Source organism: Heptranchias perlo, chromosome 6 (assembly GCF_035084215.1).
Source record: "Heptranchias perlo isolate sHepPer1 chromosome 6, sHepPer1.hap1, whole genome shotgun sequence".
Classification (NCBI taxonomy): Eukaryota; Metazoa; Chordata; class Chondrichthyes; order Hexanchiformes; family Hexanchidae; genus Heptranchias; species Heptranchias perlo.
The window spans coordinates 68008846-68021827 of NC_090330.1; the positions used below are offsets into that span (position 1 = coordinate 68008846).

General features: G+C 41.7%; 1 protein-coding gene across 8 annotated transcripts in view; it reads right to left on the bottom strand.

The window, feature by feature from the left end:
• Window positions 1-12982, bottom strand: part of LOC137323057 (ETS-related transcription factor Elf-1-like) — a 149387-nt gene that overhangs the window by 54135 nt on the left and 82270 nt on the right. For 7 of the 8 annotated variants that reach the window (XM_067986447.1, XM_067986452.1, XM_067986445.1 and 4 more), the window contains one exon: window positions 3761-3932. In XM_067986447.1, the coding sequence (XP_067842548.1) occupies window positions 3761-3932 (172 nt within the window). Of the gene's footprint in view, window positions 1-3760; window positions 3933-4229; window positions 4272-12982 lie in introns of those variants that run through there. The other variant, XM_067986451.1, reaches the window with a different exon arrangement.

The following is a 12982-nucleotide window of genomic DNA, read 5'->3' on the forward strand; positions in this document are numbered from 1 at the left end:
TCTGGTGGCACAGTTTATATTGCTGCCTCTGGTGACACTGATTATATTGCTGCCTCTGGTGCAACCCCTGGTGGCACTGTTGATATTGGTGTCTCAGGCGGCATAGTTTATTTATATTGCTGCCTCTGGAGACACTGATTATATTACTGCCTCTGGTGCAACCTCTGGTGGCACTGTTGATATTGGTGTCTCAGGTGGCACAGTTTATATTGCTGCCTCTGGTGCAACCTCTGGTGGCATTGTTGATATTGCTGCCTCTAGTGGCACTGTTTATACTGCTGCCTCTAGTGGCACTGTTTATACTGCTGCCTCTGATGGCATTGTTTATATTGCTGTCTCTGGTGGTACTGTTTATACTGCTGCCTCTGGTGGCACCATTTATACTGCTGCCTCTGGTACAATCTCTGGTGGCATTGTTGATATTGCTGCCTCTAGTGGCACTGTTTATACTGCTGCCTCTGATGGCATTGTTTATACTGCTGCCTCTGTTGGCACCATTTATACTGCTGCCTCTGGTACAACCTCTGGTGGCACTGTTGATATTGCTGTCCCTGGTGGCACTGTTTATATTTCTGCCTCTGGTGACAGTTTATATTGCAGCCTCCGGCAGCACTGTTTATACTGCTGTCTCTGGTAATACTGTTTATATTGTTGTCTCTGGTGACACTGTTTATACTGCCGCCTCTGGTGCTACCTCTGGTGGCACTATTTATATTGCTGCCTCTGGTGGCACCATTTATACTGCTGCCTCTAGCTACATAGGAACAGGAGTAGGCCATTTAGCCCCTCAAGCCTGTTCTGCCATTCAATGAGATCATGGCTGATCTATGACCTAACTCCATATACCCACCGTAGCCCCATATCTCTTAAAACCTTTGGTTAACAAAAATCTATCAATCTCAGATTTAAAATGAACAATTTAGCAACCATCAACTGTTGTTTGCAGAAAAGAGTTCCAAACATCTACTACCCTTTGCGTGTAGAAATGTTTCCTAACTTCACTCCTGAAAGTCCTGGCTCTAATTTTTAGACTATGTCCCCTAGTCCTAGACTCCCCAACCAGCGGAAATAGTTTCTCTATCTACCCTATCAGTTTCCATTAATATCTTGAAAACTTCTATCAAATCATCTGATAATCTTCTAAATTCCAGGGAATACAACCCTAGTTTGTGTAATCTCACCTTGTAATTTAACCCTTGGAGTCCAGGTATCATTCTAGTAAATCTCGCTGCACTCCCACCAAGGCCAATATATCCTTCCTAAGATGCGGTGCTCAGAACTGAACACAGTACTCCAGGTGTGGTCTAACCAGGGCTTTGTATAGCTGTAGCATAAAGTCTAACACCTTGTATTCTAGTCACCTGGATATAAAGGCCAGCAATCCATTAGCCATTTTGATTATTTTCTGTACCTGTCCATGACACTTTAGTGATCAACGTACATGGACACATAAGTCTCTTTGGATCTCCACTGTTTCGAGCTTTTCATCATTTAGAAACTCTAACCTATCCTTTTTAGATCCAAAATGGATGACCTCACACTTGCCTACATTGAAATCCATTTGCCACAGTTTTGAAGATTGACTTAATCTGGTGACGCTGTTAATATTGCTGTCTTTGGTGACATTGTTTATACTGTTGCCTCTGGTGACACTTTTTATTGTATTGCCTCTGGTGATGCTGTATTTATTGCTACCTCTGGTGACACAGTTTATTTTGCTGCCTCTGGTGGCACCATTTATACTGATGCCCCTGATGATACTGTTTATAGTGCTGCCCTGTGGCGGCACTGTATACATTGCTGCCTCTGGCGGCACTGTATACATTGCTGCCTCTGGCGGCACTGTATACATTGCTGCCTCTGGCGGCACTGTATACATTGCTGCCTCTGGCGGCACTGTATACATTGCTGCCTCTGGCGGCACTGTATACATTGCTGCCTCTGGCGGCACTCTTTATATTGATGTGTCTGGCGGCACTGTTTGTAATACTGCCTCTGGCGGCACTGTTTATATTGCTGCCTCTGGCGGCACTGTTTAAACTGCTGTTTCTTCTGGCACTGTTTATATTGCTGTCTCTGGTAATGCTGTTTATATTGCTGTCTCTGGTAACAGTGTTTATGTTGCTGTCTCTGGTAACAGTGTTTATATTGCTGTCTCAGGTGACACTGTTTATATTGCTGCTTCTGGTGACACTGTTTATATTGCTGCTTCTGGTGACACTGTTTATATTGCTGTCTCTGGAGACATTGTTTATATTGCTGCCTCCGGAGACATTGTTTATATTGCTGCCTCCGGTGACATTGTTTATATTGCTGTCTCCGGTGACATTGTTTATATTGCTGTCTCCGGTGACATTGTTTATATTGCTGCCTCTGGTGACATTGTTTATATTGCTGCCTCTGGTGACATTGTTTATATTGCTGCCTCTGGTGACATTGTTTATATTGCTGCCTCTGGTGACACTGATTATATTATTGCCTCCGGTGACACTGTTTAGTTTGGTGCCTCTGGTGACACTGTTTAGTTTGGTGCCTCCGGTGACACTGTTTAGTTTGGTGCCTCTGGTGACACTGTTTAGTTTGGTGCATCTGTTGGCACTGCTTATATTGCTGCCTCAAGTAAAGAAAGACCTAGCATTTATATATCACCTTTCACAACGTTCCAAAACACTTTATAGCCAATTAAGTGCTTTTGAAGTGTGATCAATGTTGGGAAATGCAGCAGCCGATCTGCCCACAGCAAGATCCCACAAAGAGCTATGAGATAATGACCAGATGATCTGTTTTAGTGGTGTTGGTTAAGGGATTAACATTGGCCAGGACACCAGGAGAATTCCCTTGCTCTTCTTTAAATAGTGGGATCTTTTACGTCCACCCATGAAGGCAGACCCGGCCTCGGTTTAACAACTCATCCAAAAGACGGCACCTCTGACATTGCAGCGCCCCCCTCAGTGCTGCACAGCATTATGTGTTCAAGTCTCTGGAGGGGTACTTGAACCCACAAACTTCTGACTCAGAGGTGAGAGTTCCACCACTGAGCCAAGGGTGGCATCTGAACTTCTAAGACTTCACAGTAAGCAGTGTGAAACAGTGGTAAAGCAAATGGCAGAATCCAAATAGATGCTATAAAATGGCTGGTCAAAAGTAATCTGCACTGCAATAATTTACAGCAAATGGCAATATGAATGTGCTCCATAAATACCATAACTTAAGAGCTGTTTGGTCCTGAGCATTTGTTTAATCAGAATACTTGCAGAAAGTCAGATATTAGGAAAGAGGTGCGTACTGCAAAAATGGAAAAAAGAAACTTTTGAACATTCAGAGTTAAAAACCAGCGATGAATTGTATTGCGATCTTCAGCCAATCTTTTATTGTACAGTGTGTTTTTCTAATAATCTGCACAAAGGGCACTGAATTTTCTGTAGAAATGAATCCTTTTCACCTTCAGAAATTGCTTAGGACTCGCCCACCCCCGGAACATTCTTCAGTTTGTTGTATTTAATTGCTCTTTGACATCATCCTTTCACTTTTTAAATCTGTGGTGTGTGTTACTTTTGTCTAATATCTTTTGTCATTTTAATTCTTTCACATTTTCTCTTGTTTCATTTTTTTGCTGTGACCTCATTCATTTCCTTACATTCTGATGTTTTATTATTTTTTTTCCATTTTTCAAATTACATTTCTTGCAGTTGATACAAAACTTTTCCCACTGAACTCAGTGCCATCAACCAGGATTAATACAAAAGGAGAATAAACCAACCTGAAAGTGTGATGTCCTCTCCAATAACCTGTTCTTCTACGACGTCCAGTGAACTGTCATTAATCATTCCATTAGTTTCTTCATCGCAAGCAAGACCAGAATAGTCCTGCAGCAGGTCTGCATTGGGCACTTGCTCCACAATGACAGCGGGGAAAATACAAGGGCCGCCAAGCTGCAGAAAGCAAAATAACAGAAGGGTTGTTGAAGGCTTTATGGTCTGGTTTAAATTCATCCTTATCATTATTGACAAGACCGTGGGAGTGGACTGACTGCCTAAAAACAGTTCTGTTCATTGCAGGCTGGCAGGTTCAATAACTGTACTGCAGTACCACCGATCATACTTTTGCAATAAGAGGGCACTAGTCCTGTGGCTCTGCAGTCCCCACTTAATACAAAATTCAGCTGCTAATGATTCCTTCAACTACCCATTAAAAAGTTAAACATTCACATCCTGAAATAGATCACATACACCAAAAGCTTCGGCCAGAATTCCAGTCACCATTACTATGTACATGCCGTCAATGTCAAGCGGCCATATCTATGAAGTCAGCTGTTATGATAAGAAATGTTCCCTGTTCAGAGCCAATGGGGACTCAGCTACCTATCCAGTTTTTGGTCAAGGTGACTGATAACATGTGGCAGTTTCAGAGCGCAGTTCCTTCTGCTTATCTATCAGCGCTGCATCTTAAAATAAATGACTTTCTTGCTTTTACAATTGATTAAAAACTGTTCTCTTTTCTAATAATTATGCTCCTGTGTAAAAATGCAATATTGTATTGCAATGGAGTTTTAATATTCAAATTTGACTACTAATTAACTTCCAGCCTCTCATGTGGAACCACCATCTATTTTAGAACACAGGGACAGAGAGGAGTGATAGCCTAAAGTAAAAAGTAAAATCCTGGCCAACATTCCCTTTTAAAGAATGGGGAAAATAAATTGTACAAATGTATTTATGGTCACATATCCCATCTGGAGTGAGGGCCAACTCTCGGCTTCTCTTGTTTGTGGTTTGAAATAAGAGTTTTTTGTGGAGTTGTGTCAGCTGTGGCTCAGTGGTAGCACACCTCACCTCTGAGGTTAGAAGGATGTGGGTTCAGGTCCCACTCCAGAGACTTGAGTACAGAATCTAGGCTAACATTCCTAGACACTAGGCCAGAGTGTTTGCTTAGATTGTGTGTTCAAGTCGCTGGAGTGGTACTGAGGGCATATTACATATTGGAGGTGCCGTCTGTCAGATGAGACGCTAAACTGAGGCCCCATCTGCCCTCTCAGGTGGTTGTAAAAGATCCCATGGCACTATTCGAAGAAGAGTAGGGGAGTTCTCCCCGGTATCCAGGCCCACATTGATCCCTCAACCAACACCCAAAAACAGATTATCTGGTCATTTAGCTCATTGCTGTTTGTGCAACCTCACTGTGCATAAATTAACAGCCGCGTTTCCCTACATTACAACAGTGACCACATCTGAAAAGTACTTAATTGGCTGCAAAGTATTTTGGGATGTCCTGAGGTTTTGAAAGGCGCAATATAAATACAAGTTCTTATTTTTTACAATGTTGTTCTAATGGTACTGTCAGGCCAAGTGTTGACAATCACAAACATTCAGTAAAAGAAGTACCGGTGACTTGTCAGTCTGCGAGTGGCCTATCACTTTCATGTCTCTGACTGAACGACACGGAGCTAAAGCTCACAGAGATCATGTCATAATAAATAATTTTTTTCAAGCAATGGATTACGCCCCAATACCACATATTTTAACTGTAAGGAATCTTACAACACCAGGTTATAGTCCAACAGTTTTATTTGAAAATCACAAGCTTTCGGAGGCTTTCTCCTTCGTCACCTGAAGAAGGAGAAAACCTCCAAAAGCTTGTGATTTTCAAATAAAACTTTTGGACTATAACCTGGTGTTGTAAGATTCCTTACATTTGTCCACCCCAGTCCATCACCGGCATCTCCACATCACATATTTTAACACCATCACAGGTAAACAAATATAACCTGATTTACATGCGCCAACACAAAGGCTACTGGCATATTTAGGCCATAAGTATTTTTGTTTCTTGCACTCTCTTCAAAACTTAGGTTAATTTCAAGGGTACGTAATGAGGTGAAAAGGGGATATAAACCCAGGCAGAATGGAATTCTGTGTCAAATCACTTAGCATCACAGTTGGGATGGCACAAATATGCCTTCCATTCCCCAAAAAGAGTTTATATTTAAAAAAAGGAAAAAAAAAATCGCTTGTTGATTACATTGTAAAGATTTATTATAAAATCTTACTATTTGTAGGATGGATTTTTTTCAAAAGCTCCTTTTTTTGCATATTTAAAATATCATATCTGATTATACAAGTACAAAAAGGAGTGATGTAAAAAAAAGTCCACGGGGTAGAGTTTCTGCTTTGGGTGCAATCGGGAATTGTGCTGGTTAGGTTAGAGTTCAAGTTTCTGATAAAATTAATTTGCATAATCACAAACGTAAAATCTTCAATGAACCAGCCAATCAGGCAGCATAATAGAACTTAATTGTTTTTTTCTCTTTCCATTAAAAAGTATATATTTAAGAGTGGTAACCTGGTGCAGTACTATTAATACAGCTGAAAATGAGTTTATCACCAAAAATAAGCATTTTTAATAAGGGTGCCCAGTCCTCTAACTGATTTAAAATCACTGAAATTACTTTTAAAAACTATACTGAACCATTTAATAGTTTCATTGGTGTACGCTAGTCAGTTTCTTAGTAAATTAAAAGTTTTTTGATATAAACTTTTAAAATGTGCCTATTAGTGCCTATGTGCCTAAGAAAATGAATGCAATTTGAAGAGCCTTCCCAAATTAGCGCAATGGGCAGAATCTCACAATGTCGACCTGGGGGTGTGGCCAATTTTGTGGGCGGGTTCTGATTTGGGCGAATTGAATCTTAAACCAGCGTAAAAGATTGCCGAAAACATGAACGTAAGTGGCTTTGGGCGTAACTCACTTATGTATAAAATTCTCCGATCTGGTTCGGTCGATTTCACTCGGATTGCGCTGATATTAATGGCATAAATGAGTGGAAACTCTACCCCTACATTTTAAAAATACATCTGTCCCTGTAAACAAAAATAATGCAGCTCTAAAAGATTCAATGCTAATACTGCACAACTGTTTGAGAAATGTACTCTTTAGAGCTCATTGAGAAGTTTAATACAGTACTGTATGCAAAAAAAAAATCGCAATGACATCAAAATAATTCCCACAAGAAAAGTATGATAATATAGTTCCTGTATATCAGTTAACTACTTTTGTTAGCTTTAAAATAGAGTTATCGTGGTTTGTTTTATTGTATTTTATGATATGGCTGGCTTTACAAAGTCGTGCTCCACCAGGTGAGGCTAGCTCTTGGGAATACTATTTCACAAAATCAACCCCTACATGTTGTCTTGGATAGCTCTATTGTAATGTGTAAAGGCTATTAAATCATAATTTCGTTCACAGTAATTCCCCTTCTCCAAACTGCAACATTCTGGACTGTGGCACTGTGCTCATCTTCATATACAGATAATAATGAAGAGATAGCAAATTACAAGGGATGTGTCAAACTGAAGTTCAGTTTTCACAATCCCTTTTTTATGTGAGTTTTTTTTGTGACAATGTGGATATGAATTCTCCAGAAAAGTTATTTTATTAACAGTTATCATGGATTGTTTAACGCTACAAACACATCATTGCTGAGTTAGCTGATCTCAGTCACAGTGGCAAAAGGGGACGCTACAACTGGCCTCAGAAAACCCCAGGAGGAGAAAAATTTGCTAGAATGACAATCGGGATGAGGAACTTCAGTTACGTGGAGAGACTAGAGAAGCTGGGGTTGTTCTCCATACAGCACAACAGGTTAAGGGGAAGGGAGATTGAATAGGTGTGTTCAAAATTATGAGGGGTTTTGATAAATACAGAGGAAGCGTTTCCACTGGCAGGTGGGTTGGTAACCAGAGAACACAGATTTAAGATAATTGGCAAAAGAAGCAGAGGGGAGATGAGAACTTTTTTTATGCAGTGAGTTGTTAGAAATTGAATGCACTGCCTGAAAGGATGGTGGAAACAGATTCAATATAACTTTCAAAAGGGAACTGGATAAATGCTTGAAGTGAATAAATTTGCAGGGCTGTGGGGAAAGAGTAGGGTAGTGGACTAATTTGATAACTCTTTTCATGGTGCCAGTACAGGTATGATGGGCCAAATGACCTTCTTCTGTGCTGTATGATTCTGATTCTGAATCTATGGTTCCACTTCTGATCACTATCCAGTGTATCCTGTTAGAATATACACATGTGTAGACTGTGATGGCCTTGCTGTCGAATAGTTGACTGTCACTCAATATCTAGGTTCATGCATGAAGACTGGCCAATCTGCCAAAGCTGGAGGGTGGACAACTACAGGCAAACTATACATCAGCATGAATCAATGCCTTCAGGAAAGCAAGGGTAAGATGTGCTGAATCCAGCCTAATTGAAAATGTAGGTATATGGAGGTTACCAATAGATTGCCAGTACGATGGGGGTACATTATTTTGTATAATGCTTTTTCAAAGTATTTTTAATAGTAACACATCAATATGAGCCTTTGGTTTAGTAGTAGCATTCCTGCCTCTGAACCAGAACATGCAGATTTTGAACTCCACTCCAGACAGTCCCAGCGATGGGAGACCAGAACTCCAGCTCTGAAATCTGGGTCGACTTCCAGTGGGATACTTGTGTCCAGTGGGTGCGGGTGACCCTCCCCCCTCATCGTATGGGTTGCAGGAGCCCATAAAACCCTCCTGCCGTATAGGGCTAGTATAATATACTAGCTGGTATAAAGATGGTTACACCCATGGAAGGAGCATTCACGTCAGGGCCTGCCAATCAGTCAGCGAAGCCTTCCACTACTTCACACTATTCCCTAAACTTCTCCGCCTCTCTACCTCTCTCTCCTTCTTTAAGACGCCCCTTAAAACCTGCCTCTTTGTCCAAGCTTTTGATCACCTGTCCTAATATCTCCTTATGTGGCTTGTTGTCAAATTTTGTTTGATAATGCTCCTGTGAAGCACCTTGGGATGTTTTATTACGTTAAAGGCGTTATATAGATGCAAATTGTTGTTGTTGTTATTGTTGTACTCTCCAAGGGAAGAGTATGAAGATACGAAAAGAACACACCAATTCCATGGATATAACTAGCCTGAATGTGGCTGATCCTTTTCCTTTTAATACTATGTTTGCAGAATATCCTTGATAATGCAGTTCCAGATCAAATTTATCTGCCATCTCCTCCAGCCCTATATCCCTTCATTAACACTCCATTCCTTTGACTCCAGCCCCTTTTGATTTGCCTCTCTGAACGGTTCTTGGTGGCAGAAATTTTAGCCATCTCGGTCCTACTCTCTGCAATTATTCTCACCCTTTCTCTCCACCTTTAAAAACCTATTTGCTGGACTAAGCTTTCGGTTATTCTGCTTTATCTCTCTTGGGATATTTCTTCACGTTAAAAAACTATATAAATGCAAGTTGTTGTTGTCATATCTGTGTCATGGGGGGAATTAGTCTCTTTGACTTTCTAGTACGAAACTGGTCGGTTCGAATGGATATTCTGCATTGTGTTTCAGTACTCATTAACTTTCTTTCTTTATGGTCCCTTTTTCTCTCTATCTCAATTGTGCACAGGAGTATGCCTCTGAAATAATTTCATTGAGTTGATCATGCTGCAATAACCAAAAGTCACAGATATTAAATAGTGTCTTAAAATTATCTCCATGCTTCCTATTTGTTTAGAGGTTACAAATATAATGGGGGTTAATTCAATAACCCATGAATTTAGGCGCGGGGGTGGTGGTGCGTGATTAACCCAAGCCTGGTCATCGAGATGCAGGCAGCATGTGAGATTCGTACTGCCTGGTCATTTACCTGATATCTGCGAGCAGCCAGGCCTAGCTGCGCTGTTGAGTGGCTGCTCACCAGCAGGGGGGCCCCGATATCACGCGAGTAACTAGCACCACATAAAGGCAGCCTGCATCTCTTATTTGCAAAATATAAGATACGGGTCCGCGCGTAGTCTGAACGGACATCGCATACGTAAAACACAGATGCAGGTCCCGTCCCTATGTTTACAAACTGTTGAGTTATTTTAAAACATTGAATAAAGTTTGCGCACCACCAAATCCCATATTCCCCAATCTGCATGCCAGACCTCACCAATCTGTCGATCTGAGTTTGTACCAGGCCTGAGAGAGAGCGTGCACCAAGGTATTTTGCTGATGCACTAGAGGCCTGGGTGCACGAGGTGGACAGAAGAAAGGACATCCCATATCTGCAGGGGAGCAAGAGGCCCTCCAGATATATGCTCAAGAGGCAGTGGGAGGCAGTAGGGGACAAAGTCAATGCCAGGTGTATAGCACCACGAGCATGTAAGAAGAAGTTTAATGCTTTGACACGAGTGGTCAAGGTGAGTGAGGTCAACTGTCAAGTGGCATCTCCTATCAACTGCACCACTAGCCGCATCTACTGCTTCATGCACTACATCCCCCATCACCCACATACCAACAAACTCTTTCAACCAGTACTCAACTCTTCCAATCAGATGCTTCCTCTCACCCTCACACATTACCACTGTTGAAAGCCTCACACCCACAACTCACAGGTCACACACACTGGCAGCTATTGAACCATAACAGGCATATCACCCAAACATCCTGTAAACTCACCGACAAACGTCCCGCTTTCTTGCAGGATAAGGTGGCGCATAACAGGAGGCAGCAAGTGGCAGTGGCTCCATGGAACATGAACCTGCTGTCCTCTCTCAGGATGACAGCATTCCTATCCCAGAATGACAGCATTCCTATCCCACCCCTGCCAGTGCCCTTGCTGTTGCCTGTCAGCTAGCCAGCCCATTTCCTGTAGAGTCTTGCAACTTTATTATAGGAACATAGGAAGATAGGTACAGAAGTAGGCCATTCAATGAGATCATGGTTGATCTGAGACCTAACTCCATGTACCCGTCTGAGCCCCATATCCCTTAGTACCTTTGCTTAACAAAAATCTATCAATCTCAAATTTAAAATTAATAATTGAGCTAGCATCAGCTACCGTTTCCAGAAGAATGTTCCAAACTTCTACCATCCTTTGCATGTAGAAGCATTTCCTAACTTCACTCCTACAAGACCTGGCTCTAATTTTTAAGCTGGATCCCCTAGTCCCAGTATTCAAGTATAGGAGACCTCCAAAAACAGGTAGAAATGCATCAGCAGCCAGAAGCAATAATCCAGCAACTAACCTGCAACTCCTGCATGAGCCCTTTAAATGGGAGGGTCCTCTATGCTGCTTACGACCTGTTCATCTGTGCGAGGTTAAGACAGTGCGTCGTCTGGAGCGTTAAGTTCCAAAATTGTATCTGTCCCTTTAAATCAGCATTGCACACTGATTTAACGCATATTCTCCTTACTTTACATGCTACCTGCATTCGTTATCTGCGTGTGTGCAAACGTCTTTACCAAGATGGCGTCCGGCACGTCATGCTAGAAGTGTGCACGCGCATTCTGGGCGCCATTTTGGATCCTTAGGAGGCCACATAACGCCTACAAAACGGGCGCTACGCGGCCCAATTTATAGCCCAATGTTCTGAACAAAATGGATACAAATTATAATATATTCTATGAACAGAATGATTAAACTCAAGCCTGCATCAAGAACTGATCCATTGGGCTAGAAGGTGGGTTTTCATACAAAAAAAAAATCAATAATCCAAAAACTCAAGGAAGTAGAAAATTAACTGACAGCCATCCTTTTTCACCAACATTTCTGCAACATGGTTTACTGGTGCTAAAGAGCTCCTGTTTATGTACCTTATCTAAATGCATGATTTTTTATACAGGCCTCTTAGCCGTGGCTCAATGGTGGCACTCTTGCCTTTAAGTCAGAAGGTTGTGGGTTCATGTTCCACTCTAGAGGCTAGAGCATAAAAATTTAGGCTGACACTCCCCCAGTACTGCACTGTTGAAGGTGCCGTCTTTCGGATGAGACATTAAACTGAGTCCCTGTCTGTCCTCTCAGGTGGATGCAAAAGATCCCATGGTACTATTTCGAAGAAGAGCAGGGGAATTCTCCCTCATGTCCTTGTCAATATTTATCCCTCAAAAAACACATTGTTGTTTGTAGGACCTTGCTGTGTGCAAATTGGCTGCTGCTTTTCCTACATTACAATAGTGACTACACTTCAAAAGTACTTAATTGGCTGTAAAGCGCTTTGGGACATCCTGAGGTTGTAAAAGGCTTTGTATAAATGCAAGTTCTTTCTTTTTTCTTTTTTGAAAGATGGTACAATCCTCCTATGACTTTCCTCCTTTAAGTTAACCCTTTGTCCGTTGCTCTTCATTTTGTGTTCTTGCTCAAAAAGATTCAACTGTCCCAACCTCACACATCAAAAAATAAGCAAGCAAGATCAATTTAAGCAAGTGAGTTATCTTCCACAAAATTCAAAACAGTAGAAGTTTTGTTCATAGAGCTGCTTAAGCAATTCAGATGCAATGAAGTTTCAGTACAGCAATTACATAAACTGCAAGCAGCAAAGTTAACAGTTTTTGTTACAGTGGAATCTTTTATCTGTAATGTATAGGAGCAGGGAAGTAAAAAATTGCATAGTAAAATATATGCATGTTGTCAAAGTTAAAAAAAATATTAATATTAATATTTGGAAATTACTGCCTCTGGAGCTTGTTGCTCATTCAGAAAATGTAATTTTTCAAGTGTCAGAAGTATTAGTTTTTAAACAGCGTAGACAAAGCAGTCCGCTTGGTCAGCAGCCCATCCACCATCTTTAACATCCACTCCCTCCACAGTGGATACAGTATGTACCATCTGCAAGATGCACTGCAGCAACTCACCAAGGCTTCTTCGGAAGCACCTCCCAAACCCGTGACCTCTGCCACCTAGAAGGACAAGGGTAGCAGGTGCATGGGAACACCACCACTTGCACGTTCCCCTCCAAGTCACACACCATCTCGACTTGGAAATGTATCGCCAGACACCAGGGAGAACTCCCTTGTTCCTCTTTGTAGCAGTGCCATGGGATCTTTTACATCCACCTGAGAGGGCAGACGGGGCCTCTGGTTAACACCTCATCTGAAAGACGTCACCTCCAACAGTGCAGCACTCCCTCAGTATTGCAAGTCAGCCTAGATTTTTATGCTCAAGTCTCTGGAGTGGGACTT